The sequence below is a fragment of the Phascolarctos cinereus genome, unplaced genomic scaffold, assembly GCF_003287225.1.
Source record: "Phascolarctos cinereus isolate Bilbo 61053 unplaced genomic scaffold, phaCin_HiC Scaffold_2;HRSCAF=192, whole genome shotgun sequence".
Taxonomy (NCBI): Eukaryota; Metazoa; Chordata; class Mammalia; order Diprotodontia; family Phascolarctidae; genus Phascolarctos; species Phascolarctos cinereus.
This window is the reverse complement of record NW_027555625.1, coordinates 406,496,747-406,522,668: the sequence shown is the minus strand read 5'-3', so window position 1 is coordinate 406,522,668 and position 25,922 is coordinate 406,496,747. Positions and strand designations below refer to the sequence as shown.

At 46.6% G+C, this 25,922-nt stretch overlaps 1 protein-coding gene across 2 annotated transcripts; it reads right to left on the bottom strand.

The window, feature by feature from the left end:
* Positions 1–13,924: 13,924 nt before the first annotated feature.
* On the bottom strand, positions 13,925–17,710 carry TLX3 (T cell leukemia homeobox 3). Of its 2 annotated transcripts, none has more exons than XM_020992397.2 (3): positions 16,335–17,710; positions 15,553–15,796; positions 13,925–14,160 (listed from the first exon to the last, which is right to left on the bottom strand). In XM_020992397.2, exons 1-3 carry the CDS (start codon positions 16,891–16,893, stop codon positions 13,950–13,952), a joined length of 1,014 nt encoding a protein of 337 aa, XP_020848056.2. In that variant the 5' UTR covers positions 16,894–17,710; the 3' UTR covers positions 13,925–13,949. The 2 variants fall into 2 exon arrangements, with proteins under 2 accessions (XP_020848056.2, XP_020848057.1); XM_020992398.1 differs by having other exon boundaries at positions 15,553–15,793; positions 16,335–16,762.
* Between the last annotated feature and the right edge of the window lie 8,212 nt (positions 17,711–25,922).

The following is a 25,922-nucleotide window of genomic DNA, read 5'->3' as shown; positions in this document are numbered from 1 at the left end:
TAAGGTTTTTTATTTTTCATTTTTACCTTTTGCCTGCATGTTTTCTGAGATGTAGAAAGACAGAGCACTTAAATCTCTCAAGTGTTTTCCTAGATAATGTTGTTTCCTTGGAGACTGTGGACTCAGAACTTCTGAAAATGGACCTTCAATATAATAAAGTGACCTTTTTTCCTAAGAGAAAGACATGTAGTAGGTCTGTCCATTCCCTATTTCCCAATATTGGCATATGTTCAAAGAATTTTGGTGGAAGGTGTCCAAGAGGGGTGGAGTATTGCAAACATGCTATATGTGACCATATGGGAAGGAAAAAGCAATAACGACCCAGTTTTGTCCCATGTTTGTGGTTTTATTTTTAATGGCTTCATGCTTTAGTTTCAAAAATGGGCAAAAATAGTTGGATCACTAAAGAAAGAATATGCTTTCATAAAATTACAGATTTTGAGCTACAAGGAACTTTAGAGTTCATTGAATCCAACCTGTTCATTTTATAGATGAGGAAACAGAGGCCTGGAGAGGTAAAGCCAGTTGCTCCAGGTAGCATTTGACATGACAGCCAGGACTCAAAACAAAATCCTCTCTGAATGCAGCATTCTTTCCAAGTTACCAATCTCCCTCCCTTCTGCACAGGCTTTCTTCAAATTTACTATTCCTAGTATGGAACTAGCTTTCATTCAACAACAAAAAATAGCTTTAAGCAGGAAGTTCCCAAAGTCAAACATATAGTTGTAAAAGAAATAACAATTTCAGAGAATCACATACACACACACACACACACACACACACACACACACACACGGAGGCTGTAACAAGCCTGCTTGGTCTGTGCTATTATATATATATATATATATATATATATATATATATATAATATAATTTTTTTTTTGCTGAAAATTGAGCCTGAAGCCTTTAAGATCTTTTTTGTTAGAACTTTCTAACTGTATCATAAATCTTTTATTAACATTTGGTATTATACTAATTAAAACTGTTCTCTGTATGTATTATTAATTTCTCTAGCACTTCTTGCTGGGGTGACGTTTTTAGCTGGCTAAGCAGAATGTACCACAGTAAATAAGGAGAAACTCATTTCCAGACAATTAGGCTTGCAGAAAAATAAGTCTGTTAATGGAAGGCATGATGATTACAAATTTTACCTAAATAAACAGGGTATCTTAATGGTAACTCTTCAAGCTAAGTAAACAGATTGGTGTGATAATGTCCTAAGCAATACTTAAGTGTAACGGTTTAATAAATTGGTAAATTACTCATTTCATCTTAGAACAAAATGGTAATACTGTAGTAATAACCTAGTATATATTCTGTAAATATGAAGCATTATCACTTTCGCTCTGCAGAAATCATCACAGTGATATGTCAGCATTGATCTAAAACTGCAGCATTTTATCTCAAGTTTATTACCCATTTTTGAGAATCGCTGAGATTTTCAAAGCATAATAGCAATAAAAGAAGAATTTAAAAAGCGCTTAAATGTGCATAAGTTAATCAGAGGTATCCTCAGGGGGAAAAGGAAATTTGGTAAAACATGAATTATAAGCATCATTTAAACTTACTTTGGACACTAGAGATAATAAATGGCACCATAATTTAGAAATAGCTTTTAACATCAATGACTGTAAGTACCACTTTACTGTTCATAAGAATTGCAAAGCAATGGTGCTGAGGCCAATTTTATTAGCCATTTTTTTCTTTATAAAAGCAATCCAACCATTTCCACCACTGAGTAGACAGGAACAAGAGTTACGTGCTAATATGCAAAATGCATTTAAGTTTTTTGAAATAGAGAATAATAAATTGTACCAAAAGATGCTGCCTGGAGACAAATGAATGATCATTTAAAGAGAATAAGGCTTTCTCAGAGTTTACATATTTGGGGAAACTTGATAAAAAAAACCCAACAAATTGTTCATACATTTTCCCATTTGCACTAGAATGCCTCTGTGCTTTCAAATCAGGAGTATGAGGCTGTAAATTCTCACGACTGTGAGATGCTGCAACAAGAATTCTTTTTTCAAATTGCCACCATTGACAAATCATTTCTAAACTATATGAAGTACGTGATCAATTTGTCCTCCAGAGTCTCACTGCAACCATTCCACAGTGACTTTAGACCCGCAAACCTTAGAAACTACCATAGAATAGAGTTGGTTTGTGGGCAGGTGGTCAACTTTTCTCCAACAACGTACGTAAAATTCAGAGGTTGGTGTGAGGAGGGGGGAGGGAAACTAATAAGAGAAATGGGTTTTGTGGTCAGAAGACATGAATTCAAATCTTGGCTCTGCCATTTACTGCCTGTGTGACCTTGTACCAATAATTTAACTTAACCTGTTTCCTCATCTCTAGGAGGGATGTTCTTCTAAGGTTCTTTCTATCTCTAAATCTGGGATATTTTGGTCAATCAATCCTCACTATTTAATCCACAACACTATTATGCACTGAATTTGGGAGGGTCAGGGAGAGAGAGAGAGAAGAAAAGAGAGAGAGAGAGAGAAAGAGAGAGAGAGAGAGAGAGAGAGAGAGAGAGAGAGAGAGAGAGAGAGAGAGAGAGAGAGAGAGAGAGAGAGAGAGAGAGAGAGGAACAGAGGAGAAAAATACTCCTTGGTCTTGAGGAATTTACATACAATTTAGTTAAGGGTTGGGGGCAGGTAGATAAAGTTCATGAATAAGGAAATAGCCTATAATGTCAATTCAAAGGTATTGCTCAGAATTTAATTACAAGAATCAAGACCTCAGGTTTTAATTGCTGTTTGATTAAAAAATACATTATCTGCTATTTTATTTTGAGGTACCTTTGCAGCAAAATCTAGTTGGGGTTTTTGTGGATACAATTTCTATTTTCCCTCATCTCAAAAAAAAATTAAATAAACTTCGAAAATAGCCTTGGGTATCCAAGATTATTCTCTTTGTTGGTCTAAGAAACTAAGTTGACATAGACTAGGATCATTTTATGGAGGAACCCTCCAGTAGAGCTACACTCAGTTCAATTACCCCAATAAATCATGCCAAGAAAAACCAAGAAAGATTCACTTACTTGAGGTGGGTAAGGAGTTGGGAAGGGCCATGTGGTAGCTTCCTATTTTGACTAATTATTCTTGCTAACTAGGCTCTAAGCTCTTTTCTGTGCTGCCGGAGGTTTATAAATGTTGTCAGTATCTTCTAAAATTAATGCTCCAGTTGTTCTGTCCTACTTATGCCTCTGTACTCCAAGAGTTTGGGTTGGAGTGAGAAGAGGCATCCATGTCTTTTCTGAAATCCCATAAGTCTGAAAACTGCTAGCTCCCTGCTATCTGCTGAATCATCATGATAGAGATAATTTGTACTCTCCCAAGAGGCAAAGAGGGATCCTCCTCAAACTCCTACTAATCTGGCTACATACTGCTTTCTTTATAACCAGAAAGAATGGGATTCACATGGCCTTCCATTCAGGCAGTGTGCACTGGAGTTTTCAAATATAGAAGACAATTATTATTCTCAACTCTAATTCTCAACAAAATTCTCAATAAAATTTTTGTTCTTAACACTATTCTCAACAAAATCACTGACAAATTTATATCAATTATATAAAGATCCTATTATACTTAAGCAGTGTGCTATCTTTTTTGTAATACCTTTCTTCCAAAGAACTTACATCCCCATCATTGATTCCATGGAACATGCATAGGCACAGATGAAATTCACATAGGTGATAATACCTAATAAGGAAGTGGTCCCTCAATCCCTCTAGTTCTGAAGAGGAATAAATACTCATGGTCCATTTTAACATTGTCCAAAAGATGAAGGATAAGACATGATAGCAATAATAATAGAAACAATCCAGGGATAGTGTTCTGTGGTTTATGCCTCAAGTTACCTTGGACACTGCATTTAAATTCCTTTTGAGGGGTACATGAATACAGAGCACAAGAAACTGCTTGGCTAAATAACTAGGAATTCCTCAGGGAAAATTTTCCCATCTCAGAATGACCAAATGGGGTTAGTAGACCAACTACTCATGGTTATGAGGCAGTTGACCCAGAGAGCATGAAGCCTTAGAATGATGATCACACAGGGGTTTGGGGTTGGGGAGGATGGGAGAGAGAGCTGAGTCAGCCCTGCCCTTTCCACTCACTGCCTGGAATATTTGGGGTCTGATTTCCCTAAGTCTGTCAAGGGCTAATGAATAATAGACCTAGGAAAATTCAACTGCAAGAAATAGATTCTATTTATCACAGCTTCCAGCTATGTTGCTAAAGAGCAGGGAGAGCTTTCTTAGCAAAATGGGCTGATTGAAGAGATCTAGGTACTGGACAAAGCTTGTTGAATGTCTGTTCACACTGGTGGCCTATCTTCTTTACATCTGGATGCCATCATGGATTAGTTTTAATGTGTTCAGTAATCTTTGTGGCATTACCTAGTGCCAGTTATATCACCAACATAGAAGATAGTCTGTGGAGAGGCAGAGTGTAGAATGGTGGATAAAGAGTGGAGTCAGCAAGACCTGATTTCAAATCTAGCCTCTGGCATTTACTGCCTTTGTGAGCCTGGGCAAGTCACTTTTTTTTCTTTTTTCTTTTTCTTTTTTTTCAGTTTTGCTTTTTGGTGAGGCAATCCGGGTTAAGTGACTTGCCCAGGGTCACACAGCTAGTACGTGTCAAGTGTCTGAGGCTGGATTTGAACTCAGATCCTCCTGACTCCAAGGCTGGAGCCCTATCCACTTCTGGGCAAGTCACTTTCCTGCTCTGTCCCCTGGGCTACTCTAAGACCGTGTTATAGCTGCCAAGCTGCATCAGTAGAAAGAATTCACTGCACCAATGAAATCATAAGTTAGAAGTACCTCTGAATAGCTCGTTTATTTATCAAATGTCAATACTGCTTTGCTCCTTTCTTTTCCATTCTGACCAGCCTCAAGGTTGACAAAAAAGTAAAAAGAAAAACAAAATGACAAATGTTGAAGGGACTGGGGATGGAGTGGGGAATGGGAATATTAATGTACTGCTTGGACCTGTGAACTGGTTCAGACCTTCAGGAAATCAATTTGGAACTATATGCCAAAAGTTATTAAACTGTGCATATACTTTAATTCAGTGCCCCCAGTATTACATGTCACCAGAAGAGAGAAAAGGAAAAGGAACAGGACCCATGTGCATAATGTCATTTAGAGTAAGTTTTTGTAGAGGCAAAGAACTAAAAACTGAGGGGGTGCCTAGCAATTGGGGAATGGCTGAATAAGTTCTGGGACATGATGAAATCTTCTTGATCTATAAGAAGTGATGAAGGGGACAGTGCCAGAGAAACCTGGGAAGATTTGGAGAAACCAATGCAGAATGAACTTAGCAGAACCAGGAGAACATTTTACTAAGACCTCCTATCAATGGAATGACTATCATTCCAGAGGACTTATAATGAAACATGCTACCCACCTCCTGACAGAGAGATGATGGACTCAGAGTGCAAATTGTGACAATTTTTTTTTTTGGACCTGGGCAATGGGGGAATTTGTTTTGTTTGACTATGAATTTTGTTTTTCTTTTCTTTTTGAGGGTGGAGTGGAGTTGGAAGGGAGAGAAGAAAGGATCTCATTAATTGAAATAAAATAGCTCAAAAAAAAAACTGCCCAGCCCTGTTTTCTTGCAGTTTTTCTTCCCGTGGTCTGTCATGGTAGCTGTTTGTTCCATGAATAGCACTACTGGACCTTGCTGTTAGGTCAGGTCTTGGGATTAGGGGGAAAAAAGGGTTTGATCATCTTTCTTTTGTACGTTCTGCCTCCTAGCAGCTTCATTCCCTTGTATGTCTCTTCCGGAGAAAGAGCTATGGTTCGTTCTTTCCTAAGGTAGGTTGTGGGAGGAGACACAGAGGCATTGAGTTCCTTTAGAAACTGGGGAGGGGAATCAGCTATGAATTTGAATGGGTTCCAGATCCATCAATGAGACAATTAGTTTGATAATATCAACACTTCAATTTGAAAATGAAAGCAACAAAACTTTGACAGCCTGTTATGTATTATTATCTGCAGAAGGTCTGAAGGCCTTTTAAGGAAATCAAAATGCTCACTTTCCATTTAAGAATTTGAGTTGTTATTGGTTTTTTTAATTCAGGTGGGAATCCTGAGGAAGTTACAGTATAAATATCTGTAATAAGAATTTAGCACAGAGAAACTTCCCTAGTCTAGTAGCCTCTTAGAATGGATCAGACAATTGATCCTTCAGATGCCCATCCACTCAATTCCTCCTCATTGACCCCATTTATTGCTTCCCTAAATATTTTTCTCCACCCACCCCCACAGGCCTCAATCAGCCTTTGCAAAATTGGTTGAAATTTACCCTCAATAACTGCTAGGCAGAAGCATTATAATCCCTAGTCTCTCCAAACAACAGACGATGCAGCTCTCAAGGCTCTTCTCCCCAGAGGGTCTGAGATTAAGAACGCTCCCAGGCCAGAGTTTTAAGCCAGTGGAAGACGTTCAGGTATTCTTTCCCCACTCCCAACTATTATAAATTTATAGACTCAAAGAATGTTAGAGCTCGAAGGAAACTTAGAAATCGACCACTATCATCCTCCTAATTTTAAAGGTGAGAAAACTGAGATCCAGAGAATTTAAGCGACTCTCCTGAAGTCACATAGCTAGTTAACGACAAAGTCGAGACTAGAAAGAAACTGTAAGCGCTCGAATCCTCAATCCAGCGCATTCTGTACCACAAATTTACAGAACAGCGACTTCATGGAGTGGGAAGGGACCTTAGACATCGTAGGACTGCAGGATTAGAGTTTCACTGAGCCTAAAAGGCCATCTTGTCTCACACTGTTTTAAAATGAGGAAATCAAAGCTCAGAGATTGAAGTAACTGGTTGAAGTAAAATCACACTTCTAGTAAGTGGTGGATGGATCTGGACAGGAACCTAGATCCATTACCTCCACGTCTGGGGTTCTTTCCCAGCTCCCCTCAGGGTACATATAGACACAAATACAGTGTGCTCCTTATTGCCCAGCTAATAACTTTTTTTTTTCTTTTTGCCAATGTCCGAGTGAGAAAGTACTTCTGCTTCTGGCTTAGACAGGTAGACATCTATAGATATTATTAGTTGCTCTTGGGAGGGAGGGTGGGGTAGGAGGCTAAGAAATTTGAGCTGCGGAACTCCAGGATAAGTATTCCGACCTCTGTACTCCACACCTTCAACTCTAGTGCCCCTGCTCTACATGTTGATTTGCTGGAACCTAGCTCATTTTCCGTATTTTCCGGTTCTGATGAAATTCTAGGATGTCCCTAGTTCAGATTCCTCAGGATGTAAATGAGACGGTAATTTTCTCTATTTTCGTGAAATTTTTTTAAACGGAGAAAAACACTAAACCAAATGATGGCTGCTCTATTCTGTCTTTAACAAAGCTGGAAAGATTAAAAAAGAAATAAGCCAGAATGCAGAATCACAAATTCCCCCAAAACGAAACGGTTAATTTCGAAACCATATACATATTCTACTTAGAGAAGAAGTCACCGTACATATGACGTGCCGTGTTCAGGATGGCATTAACAATCTTCGTTTGTGGTTAAATTTGCCACCTGGCAATGCCTTTACGGAAAGTTTTCATGCAAATTCTTTGATTTTTTTTTTTTAAGAAGACTGAAACCCGAAGACCCTGGGTGGTTGTTTTTTCCCAGTAATGAATACTTCCGTTGTGCTTTTCTAGCAATTAGCACTCTAGCATATTTTAATTTACTGGAGGAGCCAGCGAAGTGGCTCTAGGAGTACCACTTTCTCCCTGGGTTCGAGCAGTTACCCTAAAAGCCTCTAATATAGCACCCAGTTCTCCTGGTCCTTCAGTCCTTCCTTCCAAAATCGTCCCAAAGATTCCTTGGCTTCTTTTCCGAAGCTCCAAATCAGAGTCAGGAGGCGCACCCTACTAGGGGTGGGGTGGATGGGGAGAGTTAACTTGTCTCTTTAGCACCGACCTCCTTGGGGTCTACTGCTTTTTAAAGAGGCAAAATCCACGAGGCTTTTTTTTCTGCTCTGAAAACGACTGGGTGGCAACGAATCGCCAACATCCTCAAACAATGAGTCGGAGGAAGATCGACTGAAAATCTCTCTGCTGAGAAATTTAACACAAGCAAACAAAAAACTTATAGAACTCGGACAGCTCCAGGGGCGCTTTCGGGAGCTCTGGAGCTAAAGCGCTGGAGAAGGACTGAGCTAAGAAGCAAGGGGCCAGAGATAGTTAACTCCGCACGTGCCGTTGGCACGTCGAGGCCAGACCTGCTTAAGGAGCTGTCAATGCCCCTCAGGGTGCGAGGGGTTAAAGCTGGAAGCCCAGCAAATGGAGCCATCGAAAGAGACTTGGCGGACAGGTAGAAACCAGCTTCATCTCCTTCGCGCGCTTGGGATCGGAGAAAAGCCGTGGACAAAAGCAAAGTCCTTTCCACAAGCTCAGCCGCGAACACCGGATTCCGGGAGCCTCCTCGAGGTTTCTGTAGCTCCTCACTGCCAGGTGGGCGCACAGTAGCGTTTGCCTTCATACTCCCAGCTCTGGGCCAAACGCAGCTTCCAGCGCTTGGTAGTGCCCGCTCGGGCTGGGGTCGCAGACGGCTTGGACTCCAAAGCAGCGTCTCAGGGGACTTGGGCCTCTCAGCGCCCAAGAACGAGTGGGTTGTGAAAAACTCTTAGAGCTTTCTCTGCCCCAACTTTCCTCATCTGTAAAATGGGGATGGCCTTAGGGGAGTGGAGGAACTTCATTAAGAAACTCAGTGGGAAGAAGGAATAGGAGGAAATGGAACAGACTAGGCAGGGGGCTCAGCGGAGGTAGTTGTGCCTCTCTCCCCTCACTCAGCATTTCGAATCCTTCCTTGTTCTGCCACCACCCTCCTGATAGCTACAACAAACACACACACACACACACACACACACACACACACACACACACACACACACACACAACACCAAAGCTTTAAAACTGGCTCTCAGTACAGTTCTCACTGCACATGGAGTGGCCGCGGTAAGCTCTGATTGGCAGGCCACTTGCTGATGGCATTGCCCCTACTGCTGCTTTCATGGGAGCATTCACCCGGTGAGTGCTCAGATGGAACCTTGGTAATATCCTTCACGTGAACCCGTTTTTCTGGGGAGCTCAGTACCGACTGCAAATACAAGAGGGCTTTATAGACTCCTCAGAGCTTCCGTAGGAGAATTATTGGGACAGGGATTTGAGATGAGGAGGAAGCTGACAACTGAGGACTGCCACTGCCTGACACGCTTTCATTTGCCTAGGCAATCCTCCTAATTTTGAGCAGATTTCGTCCAGGTGCCTTTGCTAGGCTGGGTCTAGTTCTCTTTCCTGTAAATTCCAGGGCTGAAGAGGTGTGTGTGTGTGTGTGTGTGTGTGTGTGTGTGTGTGTGTGTGTGTCTGTGTGTCTGTGTCTGTGTGCTGAAACATACCAAAGGTTATAATAGCCAGGAAAAACAGAGGCTGTGTACTAGGTTCTCCAAAATCTCTGGGAGAAAACAGGTTCATCCCTTAAGATATCCTTCTACAGTCTTCGCTCCTGAATTGCCACCACCTCTCCCTCCCTAAATATACGCATTCCCTCTACCACGTCTGCTTAGAGAAGGAAAGAGAATAGAGAAAGGAAGATCGCCTTTGGCTATACTCTACGCTTGGGCAAATGGAGGCCCTACAGAAACACACCACACTTTTCGCCGCACAAGTCACTCCTCGGTTCTTTCCCGGCTCCTAGGAGCACCCTAGCGCACACTGAAAAAAACGAAGGCCTCAGAAATTCTCAGCAGGGACCGGGTTTTGCCTGCTGCTCCCTTCCACTCTGGGAAGCGACGCCTAATTCTGAGAATCCTCCCTAATCTAAGCTGCGGTTGTAGTTGCCCAGCGTATCTCAGCTTTATTACCTATTCCATTGGGGCCTGTCAGATCTCAGAAGCTGTAGGAGTGGAAATTCAGGGAGAGTATGCACAGCTCTATTTCCCCCCAAAGCGTCACCACCCCCGGAATTATTGCAAGGAGATTTCGAGTAGGGGGTGATAATACGGCTTGGGAAGTGATGGAGAACCGGTTCCGTCCGGTCCAGTGAAGTGCTGGACATAAAGGTAGCTAGTGACGAATATCATCTGCTTTTCACGAGCTGAAATCAGGGTTCTTAATGTGTAACCCTGAGCTGAACACAGCTCTTGATCCTTCTCGAATCATTGCAATCAGGAAATCTTTCTCCTTGCCTCCCAGCTCTCCCACTACCAAATGCTTCCTTCCTAGCGAATCTCCATTCTCTGCGCTTCCCCACCTTCACTTTCTAGGTGTACTTCGGGGAGATCCACTTTGGGGGAAGCTCCCCATGGGGGTGGGGTCCTTCAGTTATTACAAATCGACGTGGCGTTTCAAGAGTTTCTTGCTCCGGCTAACTTGGTGTTGGAGGGAGAGCAAGGGCTTAGAGTTAGGGCGAGGGAGATTTAAGCACACAACGCCATCCCTACTTTCCTCCTGAGGCAGAACCCTATCAGTGAGGGAAAGGGTGGAGAGTGTCTGCACCCTGGAATGTCCGGCTCCTAGAAGAAGCAGGTGATTTCTAGGAACTCCAGCCTTGAGCAGGCCTCCGAACTGACCCTGAGATAGAGCGGCCCCACTTCGCATTAGCTTGATTTCGTTCCCCGAAGATTTCAGAAACAGCCAAAATGGTTGTTAATAAAGGGGAAGCAAGTAAGTGGAATGAATCCCAGCTCACAGAGAAAACGGGAAGAAACAAATCAATCTCAAGAAAAACGACGGATAAAATACGAAGCCTTCAAACCCACCCTCCCCACACTCAATTCAACTGGACCCCAAATACAGTCTGAATAAGACCACCTGCTCCAGCGATCTGGGCCTCAATTGCCTTCGTTCTCAGTCAGAGGCAGAAGAAAGGTGAAGCCTTGGAATTTTTTAGGGAAGTGGGGCGGGCAAGGGGAAAGCCCTCGTTTTGAGATGTTAATGACAAAGCTCGTAGACCTTTCTGTCGTTTTCAATCTAGAGTGTGATGTTTTTGTTTTTGTTTTTTAATCGTGACTTTAATCGGAGATCAAGAATGTCCGTGGAGACTGGCTGACGGTGGAGCAACTTGCTAGCTCCCGGTCGGGTGTTATCCTCTAGTGCTTTAGGATTGGAGTTCTTTGGCATCAAGCGCCGTTGTTGCTGATTTCTGATGCTCGGCCTGCAAGAGAGTGTGCCAGTGGGAAAAGGAGGAAGCCCCTTCGTTCAATCAGGTCTCGGATGCTCAGAGTGACACGCCCCGGACTGGCCCAGAGTGTAAATGTGGAAGGAAGGCCGAACCAATTTCCCCGGTCTAACGAAAGCCAAGTACCGGAAGAATACGAGATCGAAGCCAGACGCGGAGTACTCGGGAAATGGGGAGCTGGTTTTCAAGAGAAGGGTTGAGAAGGAGGGAGGCACCACCAGAGGGCCAAGAAGGGGGCTGACCTCCGACCAGAGTCTTCAGGAGAGATCTTTTAAGGGGCAGTAGCGCTGAGAGCCCAGAAAAAAAAGGGAGAAAAAAATAAGAAAGGTCTCAGGGAGAGGAGGAAAAGGAAAGAGAACAGAAGGGAGGGGGAAAAGGGAACAAAAGTGAAAGAGGGAACAAGTAAGAGGAAGGGGGCCCCTGAGGCCTCCGACACAGTACCCTGCTGTGAATCATCGGAAACTATCCTACATAAAATAGCAATAGCTAGTAAGCCGAGGCTAAGTCTGCTTCATCCGGCTCCTGAAAGACTGACGTGACCTTCTGTGTTCTCAGGGGAAACAAACCAACCAACAAACCAGCCAAAAACCTCTCTAAGTTATGGGGACTAGAGCGACCTTTCCGGAAGCCTGGCATATATCCCCCACCTGTTTAGCGAAGGTTCTTCTGGAGAGGCTGTGACGTTCGGCGACCAGCTCCAAGTGCAAGAAGACATAATTCTGGAGGGTTTGTGGATTCTCCACGCTTCTGCTCTGCCCTCCTTACGGGTCCGGAGTGTTTGAGACTTTGGGAACGCAACCATACATTTAACATCCATCCACATTCGAAGATCCTGCCGAAAATTGACCGCTTTGAGATCCTGGGGGGCGCAACTGCTACTTTTCTGTTTGTTAATCAGTGACTGCGGCCTGATTCTCCCTAAAGCGGCCATACGGAGGGGAAGAATAAAGGGAAAGGGAAGGATTGAGAAAAGAGAGAATGCTTTCTCCTGCCATCTCCAGTCTGCTCCTGGAAGCAAGGAGGACAAAGGCAAGAGATACTGACCATTCCCAGGCCAAGACTGGTAAAGGTGAAAAGACACTAGACAATTTAATCCCCTCTCTCACCACAGCCTGAGCCCTCTCCACGCTTCCCCAGACTTAGTCACGTTTTGGGGATAGGCGGCACAAGAGGGTTTGTGAGGTTTAGGTAGAGGATTCTCGCTGCTCCTAATCCGAGACAGAGTCGCTGCGCTGGGCCTTAACACCGAGAACTGATCAAATTGGTCATTTAAACCAACATTTACACAAGCATTTTCCGTCAGTACTCTCACTTCTTCTCAATCATCCAATTCAGCGGTCCCACCCCGACTTTCCAAGGCGTACCCAAGACTTGATAACCAGTGATTGTCGTATTGGGAAATTACTCCGAAGAACAGATCCAGAGATGTCACTCACTCTTAAGTCCTGGTTACATCGGAGCCAGAGTGCAGACCCCTATGGGCAAAGCTGCTTCTTTCTAGGACACCCCGATCCCACTACCAATTTCTTGCCTTTCGGCCTGGAGTCCACAGTGGAGAGCAGCATCTGCCTAGACCTAGAAAATAATCTTCCTACACCATCCCCTCCCTCCCCAGTGCTCGTCCTTATGCCTTGGTGTCCGCTTCAGTGTCCAGCCCTGCCTGCAAGTTCCTGCAGTATCTATATAGCGCAGAGTCTCTTTCCCAAATTTTCTCCTGGGTCTCTTTTTTCTTTATAGTAGCCTCTGAGGACACCAGAGACTCTCCAGCCTCTGGCCCCATCCGAGCCTGAGCTCGAGTGAGGGAGGAAGGTGGTGGCACTGGGCACTCACTGACCTGGGGCACGATCCTCCGGGAGGGCTGCGGTGGCGGCTCCAGAAGAGAGCTCATGTCCATCCCCGAGTCCTCCCGGGGTCCGAGCTCAAAACCGAAAGTTCTAGTCCCCGAGGAGGCTGAAATGTAAGAAACTGGCCGAAGAGCCCTTGGGCAGCTGGGTCCCTCTGCCTTCACCGCTGCTCCCCCCACCCCAGGTCCCGAGCCAGGAGGGGAGCAAAACTATGGAAAAATGAACAACAAAAGAAAAGGAAACGAAATGAAATAAAGTGAAGTAAAATTAAATAGCTAAATTTTATTAAATAAAATTAATTAAATAAAATGGACGAAAATTCAATAAAATAACGGAACAAAAGCGAAGGGCTCTGCCCCTTTTATCTCCCCAAATCTGGCGTTGCCTTGACCCCCCCATTCTCCCCAGAATCGGACTTACCCCCACCCCCAGCTCTTCCCGCCTCCCGAGGGAAGCAGACGCGGGGCGCCGATTCCTAAAGAAAACTTTTATTTACACGTTTGGGCGAAAGTACAAAGTATTATACAGGCGCCCCGCCCGGAGGGGGAGCGGGGCAGGTGAAACCTAAGGCGCTTTGTCGGGCCTGGGGCATGGGCAAGGGCGAGGAGCCTGCAGAGGGAAGGGAAGGAAGGCCCGGATTGTGCTGCTGCGCGGAGCCCTCGCTAGCCCCGGGCCCTGCGGGGCGAGCGCGGCCGCGGACGGAGCGGGCCGGGGCGGGTGGCGCGGTCCCAGCTGCCCTGCGGCTTGCCGGCCTCTTTGGGAGGGCGGCAGCCCGTGCCCCTTATCCGTCCCCTGCCCGCTCTCCCCCCCCCACCCTGGTCCGACCCGGCCCGGCCCAGCCCCGCTGGGAGACCGAGGCTCGGGCCCGGGCCCGAAGCTCTCTCGGGGTGTGGCGGTCCGGCCGCGGCTCAGACCAGCGAGGTGACCGCAGGAACCTTGGTGCCTTCCTCTTCCCAGGGCTGCAGGTTCTGCAGCGCAAACAGAGACGAGTTGTGCAGACAGAGCGGGTCCGGCTGGATGGAGTCATTGAGGCTCTTTTGGAAGGCGTCATGCTGGAGTTGCAGCATCAGCCGGCTCGCCTGCTGCCTCTCGGCCTCTCTCTCCTCGGCCGTCTGCCGCCTGCACAGGGTAGGGGAAAGGGGTGGACACACCCGCAACGACTTACTCCCTTTCCGTGGCCTTGGCCCGAGGAGAAACCCAATGCTCTTCCGCAGCCCCCACCCCTCAGCCCTCTCTTTCTCACCCAGGAGTCTTCTTTCCCTTAACCCCGAGGTCACGATTTTAAAATTTTCTCCAGGGCCGGTTATGGCCAAGAAGTAGGGACCGGAGATCAGACCCAAGATCCTTTGGAGAAGGACCTAGTGGCCTCTGTGGGTACGAGATTAAGGAGGAAGGCGGGGCTGAACTAGAAGGGGACAGGAGGTGGGGTCGGATAGAAGAACCTGCCTGGCCCCAGGAAGAAATATCGGAAAGAAGCTGCAGAAACCCGTCCCAGAAAAACTGATTCCGCCCATCTGGGCCTCCCTAACCCCACCGGGAAGTCTCTACCCCCTCCCCCCAACTTCTGCTTCCCTCTTTCTGGTTTTGTCCGTAGGTTTTTCGATGATTTTGCTTTCTCCGAGGGAGGATTTTCCGCCAGGTTGCGTTACCTCGTTATTGTTATTTAGATAACAAAGAGTTTCGATTCAGTAACAGTAGCGACTAGAAAATGGTTTGTTGGTTAGAAACAGTACTCATATTTTGAGTGAGATATCCTCCCTCAGTGCCTCTCAGAAACCTCTCCTGTTACTGATTTATATCTCAATCCACTTCCCTGAAGCCCTTTCCACCTAAATCGGAGACCCCTCTCAACCCACGCTGGTAAAATGTTTTGGGAGAAGGGTAGAAGAGGACAGAGGTGGGTCGAGGAGGCTGGAGGGGATACTAGGGAAAAGGAGAGAGAGAGAGAGAGAGAGAGAGAGAGAGAGAGAGAGAGAGAGAGAGAGAGAGAGAGAGAGAGAGAGAGAGTTAAAAGACAACGAAAACAAAAACAAAAAGCTCACCAAAAATGAGAAGAGCACAGAGGGAAGACTAGAAAAATAGGGGAACAGATAGAAAAAGAGAAGTATGGAGGAGAAGAAAGAGGAGATAAGGAATCAGAAAATGAACTACAACAAGGAAAAACAACGACAAAAATGAAAGCGGGAATCGTAGAGATGGACCGAGGTGGAGAGAAGGAAAGACGTGGGAAGGAACATTTGGAGAGGAGAGGAACTAAGAAATGCAGAATGATTAAGAGGGGGAATAAGAAGGGAGGAAAGGTAGGAAGAAGAAAGAGTAATAATAAAGGCTGTGCAAGGTGATAGGGAGCAAAAGCTTGCCGCTGTCGGACCAACATAAAGAGGTGGAAATGGGCAGGGGGAGATAAAGAGGCAGAGAGACTGAGAGGAGGGAGACGAAGGGCAGGCGGGTTGGAGGACTGAATAAGGCCAGAATGTAGGACCGGCACCAGGCCGGGCTGGCTTCTCTCACCGCCACTTGGTCCTCCTGTTTTGGAACCAGGTCTTGACCTGCGCGTCGGTCATCTTGAGGGACTTGGCGAGCGCCGCCCTCTCGGCAGAGGCCAGGTACTTCTGGCGATGGAAACGTTTTTCTAGCTCGCAGATCTGCACCCGTGAGAAAGATGTGCGTGGCTTCTTCCTTTTCGGGGGCGTCCGGTTCTGATAGGGGTGTCCGATTCTCCGAGTTACCGTGAAGGGAGTGAGCGCGGCCGCTGCTATGGAGATAGATGGGACTTGTTGGAGCCCCGGCTAATGCCACCTTTCGCTGGTTGGGCTTACTTTGATCGGGGACAGGAGTAGGGGGACTCCCTGGGACTCCTGGCCAGGCCCAGACTCATGCTCCCCTCCAGATGCAAACCACTTAGTTATTTCATTTGGTTTCGTTTGTTCCCACAGCTCTGGGGCCCAACTAGGGCCAGAGACAACACTCCTCTCCACCACCTCCTGCAACCCCGCTCCCGCCAAGCCCTCCAGAAGCCCCGATCCCCCACCCCACCCCGATGCCGCGGGGGTCTCTAGGGGCTCAGGGCTTGGAGGCCTCTCCAATTCTCGTTATTCCGGGATTTTTCCCGGGGAAGCAACCTCGGCTGGCGAGCTGCGAAGTGGGTGGTTTGGGGGGAACGAAAGGCAAGAAACACTGAGGCCCTGACCTTGGGAACACACCCATCACTTGGGCTGGGCAGCGAAGCAGTGGAAGGGCCCCGGGAACGATGGGGTGCGGCGGCGAGCCGCGGAGCTCGTTTGATGGCTCACCTGTGAAGCGATCTTTCACAAAGCGACGGCTGCTTTCCATCCAGGGAAAGTTGAGTCCGCCCAGGCTTGGCACGGCAGGCACCGCAGGCATGGCGGGCAGCGCACTGGGCAGCGGCGGCGGCACGGCCCCCGGGAGCGGCCTGTGCGCCGGAACTCGTATCACCCCGGCGGGTGCCAGGCTGAGGTTGACACTGTAAGATCCCGCGTCCTCAAAGGGCGCGCCAAGGCCGGCGAAGGAGGCCGGCAGGGATGGGTACGTGGCTCCCGGCCGACTCCCAGGTCCCCCCAGGTAGCTGGCGCCGTCGGGGCCCCTGGGGGCGGGAGCGCTGTCCTGGTCCGGGCTGTTGAGAATCTGGTCTATGCCGAAGCTGATGGGCTCGTGAGGATGTGGGGTCTGCGCGCTGGCGGGCGCCTCCATCCTGGGCGGGCGGGCGGGCTGGGCTGGGCTGGGCGGGGAGGCGGCTGGGTCCCCGTTACGGCGCAGCCATGAAGGGCCCGGCGCCTCTCCTCGCACTGAAACTTTGCCAAGAGTGCGCGGGCCCGACAGGCTCTGTGTCATCTTTCTTGAACCGAACCTGGAGTTTCCGCTGCTAATTTCTCTCACGCCACTGCCATTGGCTGTGAGCAACAAGCCTCTCTCTTCTCATTGGCTCCTGGGTTTCAATAAAGGGCTAATTCATGGAAATAGGAGCTTAGGGACTGTTCCAAGGTGACATCATTTTAACAAACGAACAATAGGTCAAATTTATTAGCCGGGATAATGGGCGGCGGATATTAGCGCTCGAGTCTCAGCCTCCGAAACTCGAAATCTAACGAAGCATCAATTAGGAGGGGCTCCCTGTTCCATCTCGAGCCCGGGGCCACAAATGTTTTCAGCTTCAGGCCAGATTTCTTAATATCTTCTATTTTTTCTCCAGTTTTCCATTTTTATCCGTTTGTGCAAAAAGCAACAAACCAACCTGTAAAAACAAAAACAACAGAACCCCTCAAAAGCAACCCTACAGAATTTGGATTCTCACAAGTCAGGAGTCTATTCCTTCCGGAGGTGAAGGGAACACCAGGTGCGCAGGGCCCCCCCAGGTTCTACAGATACTACGCTGTTCCCGCGGATCCCGGGCCGGGCAGCTAGACCTACGGACAAGTCTGGGAGCGCGGCAAAAACCTTTATTTCTTTTGCGGAGGCATGCTGGAACACTCAGTCTGCGCGCAGCCCTAGGACACTTCTACAACCTACTGCTCCCATCCCGCTGAACCCACTGGCCTGGTCCCCACGCACGACGTTTCGCCCAGGCTCAGACTGGTCCTAGGCTCGCTTTCCCTGCCGAGAAGAACTGTGGAGGAAAGAGAGCGAGTAAGTAGGGAAGAGGACTGTGAAGAGAGAGAGAGAGAGAGAGGGAGAGAGAGAAAGACTGTTCCTGAGGTGCGCTGCGCTTCGCAATCAGTGCGCCAGGACCCGCGTGGGATGAATTCCGTCCAGAGTTTCGGCCGCAGCCCGCGCAGTGAGTTTGAAGACGCTCCCTGGCGTTGGAGCGGGACCAAAGGCGCTAACAATTCAATCAGGTCCAGACGCATTTACTTAGTCCAGGGTTATAAAGGGAAATGAAAACGGGGAAGCGAATTGTTCTTAATGGGATGTAATGGGGTTTGATCAGTACCCGAGGGCGGCGGAGCCTGGTGTCTAGGGGAACAGGGGAACCCCATAGCTTGGGAGGCGTGGTACCTCGGGGGGGGGCGGAGATACGGGGACCCCGGATGGCCCGAGCAAAAAAACGAAATCCGTGGTTGGGGCCTCAAGTGCACTGCGTGGGTATTAGAAGAGGGCTCCTGGGGCTCCTGGCGGGAAGTCAGGAGGCTCCTCACGTGCCCAACTTCCCCTCAGTCTCGGTGGCCTCGGATTCAATGTGGGGCCCCATCCAAGTCCCCGACCTCGTCACTGTCGCGGCTCGATTTCACACAGAAGCTCAGGAGATTTCCCGAGTCTCACTACTAGTTTTCCTCGCCTGGGTGTCTCACCCGGCGTCTGACCCGAGGTCCCCTTCCCAGGGGCAAAAGTCCAGAGACCAGGGCTTCCTGGGTCTCGCGTGAAGACCCAGGGCTGAGTTGGGACTTGTGGGGGCGGGGCGAGGGGGAGTAAGGTCGAGAGTGCGGAGGCCCCAGGCAGAACGGGACACCGAGGGGTCCAGCTAGAGGAACAGGGGGACAGCAGGAATAGCGGCCACCATGATAGGCCCCGTAGATCGGATTAATCCTACCGACACCCCCTCGCGTCCCATCTCCTCCGCAGAGACTAGAGGAAGGCGGGGACACCGCTTTGTTAGAGGAAATTGCAGGTTGATCTGCATAATGGGCCGGACGCCCGGGGCCATCTCTTTATTGCAGACGAGCCTAGCGATCAATTCTAGGGGCCAGTGACCCCCCTCACTTTCCTCCTTTGCTGTCTGCCTGACCCATTGGGGCGTCCCCAAGTGACGACAGTAGGGGAAAGGAGGACCTCGTCCGATAGGTGGGGGGACTTGGGGCCCCATTCCCTGTTAGGCTCTCTTAAAGCGTGCCTGCGGCAGGACTGGCAGGAGGACGTGAGGCTCTACCTCTAGCCAGCCCCAAGTCAGTGGGAGGGAGGAGACCTGTCACCATAGTAACAGGAAGTCTAGCAGGTAGGCGTGGGGGGAGAACTGTGTCTTCCTCCCCTCTCCGCTGCTTCGTAGTTGAAGTTCCCACCACAAGGTTGCTTTCAGCTTCCAGCAGGGTCAAGGCTGAAAATTAATTCAAGGAAGATTTATTAAGAGCCTACTGTGTGCCAGGCACAGTGCTGGGTACAGAGTTTACAAGGACAACAGTAAAGGAGAGCACAAGTTCATATGATTCAGAAGCTGGAAGAGACTTTTGAATTCAAATCGCTTTACTGATGAGGAAGACTGAGGCCTGGCTTTGGAGGGGGAGGCAAAAGCAATTTAAAAAAAATAACTTTTAATGCAAAGGCTAAACCGTCTTCCTTTTAATCACAGCTTCTGGAGAAGAGACCATTCCTCCTACTTAAGTTTGGGTGGCAAGATAGGAAATCTCTGTATCTCTTGCTTTTGGCCCTGCACATTTCCCAGGCCCCTTCCTTCCTTCCTGGCTCCACCTGCCTCCTCCCAGGTGTCTCCCCCCATTCCCCAATGTCTTCAGGAAACAGGCCCAATGTCATCCTTTGCCCTTCTTGCCTGTCCCCCTCCCTTCATGCCAGAGAAAAGGGCACTTATATTTGTTTATGAAATATTATTTCTGTCCCTCCGAATGATTTCTTTCAGGCACAACTATAAAGAAGGCTGAAATGCATGCCATCTGTGCTCAGGTCCTCTAGCTGTGGGAAATGGGGGCCGGGGGAGAGAAGCAACCTCTTCAGCTCATTTAGAGACCTGAACATGGGGGGAGGGGGGAGGAAAGGACATCTGGTTGGCACAGTGACTCCATTTGCCTTTTGCTGTCACTCTGTACATCTATACCCTGGGAAGCTGGGTAAGTGAGGGCAGGAGTATATGTATATAAATATAAACATGCATCTATGTATGCATAAACCCTAGTGTGTGTGTATCTATATGCAATACATACATACACACATGCATGCACACAGAGGTATGCAAACACACACTCCTCTCCTCATTTTTTTGGGTTGCATGGAGGTGCTGAGTAGGCATCAAAGGATAGCGTCTGAGCCATCTAGACTTCCCCCAGTGTTCGGGAGGCCAGGTGAGCCGGGTAGGCTGCTTTTCTCCCCAGCCTCCTAACCCTGTAACCTCGAAGTTATAGCACAGATGAGTATCTCAACTCCCTGTATACACACATACATGTACACATATATGTGTATGTATATACAGGGTGCTGAGATGCTTCTCTGTTTATGTATGTGTACACACACATTACATACATACATATATGTGTACACATGCATATGTATGTGTATACGTTTGTCTGCAGGATACCTGGGGGGACTGAGCACAGCAGGGCCAATGTACTATACTGCTTCCTTTCTGAACTTTGGCCCTTAAATATGCCTTCCCAAGATGTTTGACTTTCAAGGTGAGAGGGAAAAGAAACCAAACCAAAGCTACTTGGAATCCTTCCTCAATTTTAGGGTCTTTGTACAATAAGGGAAGCTGGAATGAGCTTCAGGTTCTCTTGAAGACAACATGGTCTCCCTCTTTGCCTAGTAAGAGGTCAAAAGAGGTCAGGACACCTCTATGCTTAGAGTAATAGAATCCTAGAAATTTAGAACCAGAAGGAACTTAATCTGTTCCAACCCTTCACTTTACAGATGAGGAATCTGAGGCCTGGAAAGGTTAAGTACCACCTAAGGACAAGGCAGGTAGTATGATGTCGGTTTCTGGTTCTTAATGGAGATCGGGCAAAGCCACAAAAGTGACTGCTGAGGAAAGAAGGTGTCTTCGTGCTGGGTGAAGGGATGTGCTTTTTCTCTCCTTCTTCAGAGCCTGTTTACTGCAGCATCTGTGATGAAGAGACTGCAGCAGAGAAGGGTATTTCAGGCCATTTGGAAGTACCTCTTTTTGACCCTGTTGTCTTGGTTGAATTCATCTCCTACCTGAATAGTCTCAGCTTCATTTGAATTTTTCTCCCCTCATATCTGTTCCTTTGATAAGAGCCTCAAGCTAGCCACTTACCTGTCCCTTTCCCCTTCAACTCCCAGCAGCCCACTCTTTTTGCCTGTTTTTGCCCCCCCCCCCCAGCTTTTCACTTTGGGCAGGCTGACATAAAACTGTCACAAGGGCTTCCTGGGCAGGCCTGTGGGAATCTGTGGAGTAATTAAAGGCAAGTGACACATAAGTGTCTCAAAGACGTCATTCCCTGTTCCCCACATGCTATCAACCAAGTGGAGAGAGAGAGAGGGGGAAAAAATAGGAAAAGGCAGGGACATAAAGATTCAAAATAGTGGGTAGAGTTCAGGACTCATAATACCATGAGGAATCCTATGGGATACAGTTGAAATATCCTGGGCAGTCTAGGAAATAGGGCAGTGTATATTTGAGATCAAACTGACAGTAGCTATAGAAGTAGCCAGGCACTGAGAGGAAAACATCCTTCTAGACCCACCTCTTCAGTCCTCACTCAGCTTTAGGGACATGTCTGGTCTTTGCCTGCCATGGTTGCTAATAGTTTTCCTGACCATGGACCAGCCCTGAGCTTTCTCCTTGTCTCAGCATCCCAGTCTGTAGAGTGAGGCTGGACAAAGCCTCCTGGGTATTTGGTCCCTGTCATAGACAGGGAAGTGGTGAGAAGGAAGGACTTTGACAGAAGGGATGGGAACGAGAAATTATTCCTCCTAAAGTACTTGATGGACTTCAGAAAGAAGCACCAGGTATGAGATGTTGAGTCCTGTGAGCTGAGACTGAATACTAGATTCTGAGGACTTAAGGAGAGGGAGGAAAAGTAGTGATGGCAGTGGGGGGAAGGAGCAAGAATTGAAAGCAGGAAGCAGGCGTGGGAGGAAGAGGAAGGGTAGAGGAAGTGAAAAGGAGGGAGGAAGAATAACATAGCAATGCCAGATGCAGGGAATAAGGAAGAAAGTGCCATTTTCAGTTGGGGTTGGGGCTAGGAATAGGAGTGGGTCAGGAAGGCAGGAGAGAGACAGAAGAAAATAAAAGGAATAGGAAGGGTGGAGCAAAAGGGAAAACAGACATGGGAAGAAAGACTGTATTTCTAGGCCTATGCCTCTAGCACAGACAAAATATGATGTGAATATCTTAAGAAGTGATAGAGCCATTACAGCTTACCCCCCACTCCAGTCACTTTCTTCCTTTAAGGCCTAGCTTAAATGCCATCTTTTGCATGAAACCTTTTCTGATCAACCCAAATGAATGCCTTCCCAATCAAACTGCCTTCGATTTTTATTTATTTGTTTTTATTCATTTTATATCTATGCTATTCATTTTTATATAGACTTCTTGTCTCCCCCATTAGAATGGAAGCTCCTTGTAATCTAAATTGTTTCTTTCTTTGTACTGGGATCCTCGGAGCCCAGCAGTTACCTGGCACATAGTAGGCGCTTAATACTTGTTTGCTGATTTATTTGGTGATTGGACTTCTTGGAGCTCTGAGGGTATCACAGGTTAGCGGATGTTGAGATGATAAACCAGACACACCAAGGATTGACCTCTAGGTCCCTCTGACCTTGGGGAAAGGAAAAAGGACCTTTTTAACTCATACTTAAATATCACCTTCAGCAAAGAAATGGGGAAGACTGTTGTTATTCCTCCATTTTGTAGGTATATATAAGAATAGATGTATTCATTCAGGCAGTCACTTGAAGGAGTAAGAATTATATTTTTGAGCATCGGGTTTCCTGGGCTGTGATTAAACTGGGCCTTCCTCTGCTCATTTTCTTCTTTTCTAAGTCCCAACCTGGGCTATCCCGAATAGAGGCACAAGTTACAAATCTGTAAAATGGGAGAACAGGACAGTGTGTTCCCTAAGGGCCTTTCCAATTCTAACGGTCGGTGGTCTGGTGAGCATGGGATCGAATCTCCTCCGGGTGTCAGGTCCTCTTGGAGCACAGAAGGGCAGGAAGGGCCGCCTTTAAACCTTCTACAGCAACCACACTATTCACTTCCCAGATCCATCTGCCTTTTTTCCCATTTTGAGTTATACAACTTTGCTTTCCTCCTGACAGATTTTTCTACTAAATTTGACTTAGTTTCAACAGTTTTGTTGGGCAAATTACATTAAGACGGATGTTGCAGGTATCCTTTATGGTTTATTTATCGTGATACTGTTTGTATCTCACACTTATAAATAACTTATGTTATGGCTTTTGTTTGTGGAAATGTAACTTACATATTTTATTACGCTTTCTGTAAACCTCAAGAAGAATCTTGTCAAGGAAGCGCTCTTCTCAGCAATCCAGACTATAATGCGTAAAACCTACTGTAACATTACTCTAACATTATTTTTTAATATGCCAAGGAGGCGTGTTATTTCTCTGTAGTTTGAAAGGTCTGCTGTCACCATAAACTTACACCCCAATAAAACATTAAAAAGTCTAAAGAATTATTTTGTAAAATTCATAGCAGTGGATGAACCATTGCTGTGTGGAACCCTCATATGCAAAGCATGGCCAAGTCTTAAGTGTTTTCTGGGAGACTTCCCCACCCCCTTTCCTGGAGACTCCTCTGTGGAATCCCAAGCTTTCCATAAGCCACACCCTCAAAGTCCAGGCTGGGAAAGAATACCTTTTGGTCCTATTGTGTGTGATAGTTTACAAAGCTCTCTCATAGGTTAACTTGCTTGCCACTCAGAAGAAGTAAGAAAATTAAGTCAAAATCACAGAATATTAGAGCTGGGGCCTCAGAGATTTATGAGTCCATTTTATAGAAGAAGAAACTGATGTCCAGAGGAATCAGGTGGCTTGCTTGTGGTCACCTGAGTAAGACAGGGTACAATGCCATTGCATTCTATTTTTGTATCAGTAGAGGCCTTTAGTACTTTTAATCCAAAAGTAAGAACAATGTGGAAACTTCAGTGGTACAATGACTAAATTTTTAGAAGCCCATGTATAGAGCAGCTTTCCATGTTCTTCAAATCACAAGCAACAAAGAACCCTGATACTTCTCCCTCTTCCTTCAGAACTGTCCTACCTAGTATACTTCTCATACTGAAGGACCCAGGAAGCCTGATCTGCTGTTTCCTGTCCTCCCCTCCCCATGAACCCTGGCTCTAAGCCAGGTTCCTGCCAAATAGGCATACCATCCACACTGTGCTTCGGATTTTCAAGGAGATGGCCAATTTTTAGATCTTAGTTTGTTCAGCTTTTCAGAACTCACTTGTGAAGCTATCACCAGGAAGTTTTTGTTTCCCTCCCCATAAACTGAGCAAGAATTTCTCTCCTAAGAATGGAGAACAATTCTCCTGGAAGCTTGTAATGGGATCCTCACTCTTCATTGACATTCTGAACTCTACTGGGGGCACTTCCTGAGGAAGGAAAAGAGAGCAGAGAGGCTAGGCTATTTAAAAAGCACATTAAGGTCCATGTAAACAGATTAAAACAAGGGATGAAGCTTTGGGGCTCTAACAATCTAAGCAGAGTTAGCCTCATCATTAGACAGTGTTGACTTTTGAGGAGGAAGCTGGAAGCCCTGTGAAGAAATCTTCTCTTCTGTGACATCTATTTCCAGCCTGGAAACAGCCACATTTACTAATATTCTAATCACTCAATGCTAACTGCGGTGGAGGCCCTTGCTACATTTTATGGAGAGCTAATTTGCTTATAAGGTATTTCTAGATACGGTCCTAAGGTTCCTGGGAACTGGCATGGTGTGTGCATGATTTCATAGTGTGAATGGGTGTGTATCACTCCAAGACATGCAGGAGTGATTTCATGTGGAGGGGTTTTTTTGGCAGCAGGGTGTATTATCCTGATTTATGTGGGTATTTTTTTCTTCAGTTGTGTTGTTCTTTGATGGGTAGATTTTTGTTTTTTAGTAGGTTACTGAGGCAGTAGGGTATAATGGAAAAGAGGGAGTGTTTGGGTTTGAATTTTGATTCTGGTTCTGAGTTCTAACCTTTAAGTCTCAGTTTCCTCTTTTGTAAAATGGAGACTGAAAATGTTTTGAAGTGTTTTGCCAATATTAAAAGAGCTGTGTAATGTTCCTTATGATTTCTCTCTCATATGTGGGTGTAATCTCAGTCTCTTACCTATGTGTGAGAATGATCTCACAATAGGTGCTATTAGTAATGGTCCCCCAGATAGTTTTGTCTAATGATAACCAGCATTTACATATCACTCTAAGGTTTGTGAAACACTTTAAAATATTACCTTTTCATCCTCACAACCACCCTGGGAGGTAGGTGCTATCATCACCATCTTAATTTTGACATGGAAGGAAACTTAGGCAGATAAAAATGAAGTGACTTGCCTACAGTCACACAGTTGCTAAGTTTCTGTGGCAAGATTAGAACTCAGGTCTTCCAGACTTCCCCCCTAGTGCATTATCCACAGAACCAGTGAGCTACCACTAACGTCTTGCCCTGGTCAGGGACTGTTTCCCTTATCAGCTTTCAAGATCAAGACAACTTCACCTTCATTAACTGGTCTGAGATTGCTGGGTGGGTGGGATGGTGATGTTTGGCTCATGTGAATCCCTTCAGGGTGATAAAACCAAGGGCACCTTATCATTTTCATCTGAACATTTTAATGCAAAATTAAGATGCTTTTCCAGGGCACGAAACTGTTTTATAGCAAACATGCTGCCATAAATAGGATTATGACTTCAAGGAGATGTTTTGTGGTCAAAGAGTTCATGTGAATAAAACTCCCAGAAAGATGAACTAGACTAAACCCCTTTGAAGCAATTGCTGTTTTACAAAGTTCTTAATTCACTTTATCGATGCCAATCACCTTCAACAAAAATATGATGTGACTGCTTTACAAACTGGGGCATTTCTCATGCCTCAAATACCAATAAAACAGAATCCTTTGTATGCTTTTCCCTGTCCTCCTGTGCTTACATCAGCAGAATGTGTATTTTGAGAGTTATTGAAATGATTCTGCTGCTGTGTGCTGTCTGTTGCAAATATGGAAATATTCAGAAAGGTTTA

What these genes read in the sequence shown, in the direction of transcription:
- TLX3 (XM_020992397.2), bottom strand. Translation starts at nt 16,893, where the DNA reads ATGACACAGAGCCTGTCGGGCCCGCGCACTCTTGGCAAAGTTTCAGTG. An exon ending in TGTGAAAGATCGCTTCACAG is followed by an intron (nt 15,797 to 16,334) that starts GTGAGCCATCAA and finishes CTATCTCCATAG; the next exon opens with CAGCGGCCGCGCTCACTCCC. An exon ending in AACAGGAGGACCAAGTGGCG is followed by an intron (nt 14,161 to 15,552) that starts GTGAGAGAAGCC and finishes TACCCTGTGCAG; the next exon opens with GCGGCAGACGGCCGAGGAGA.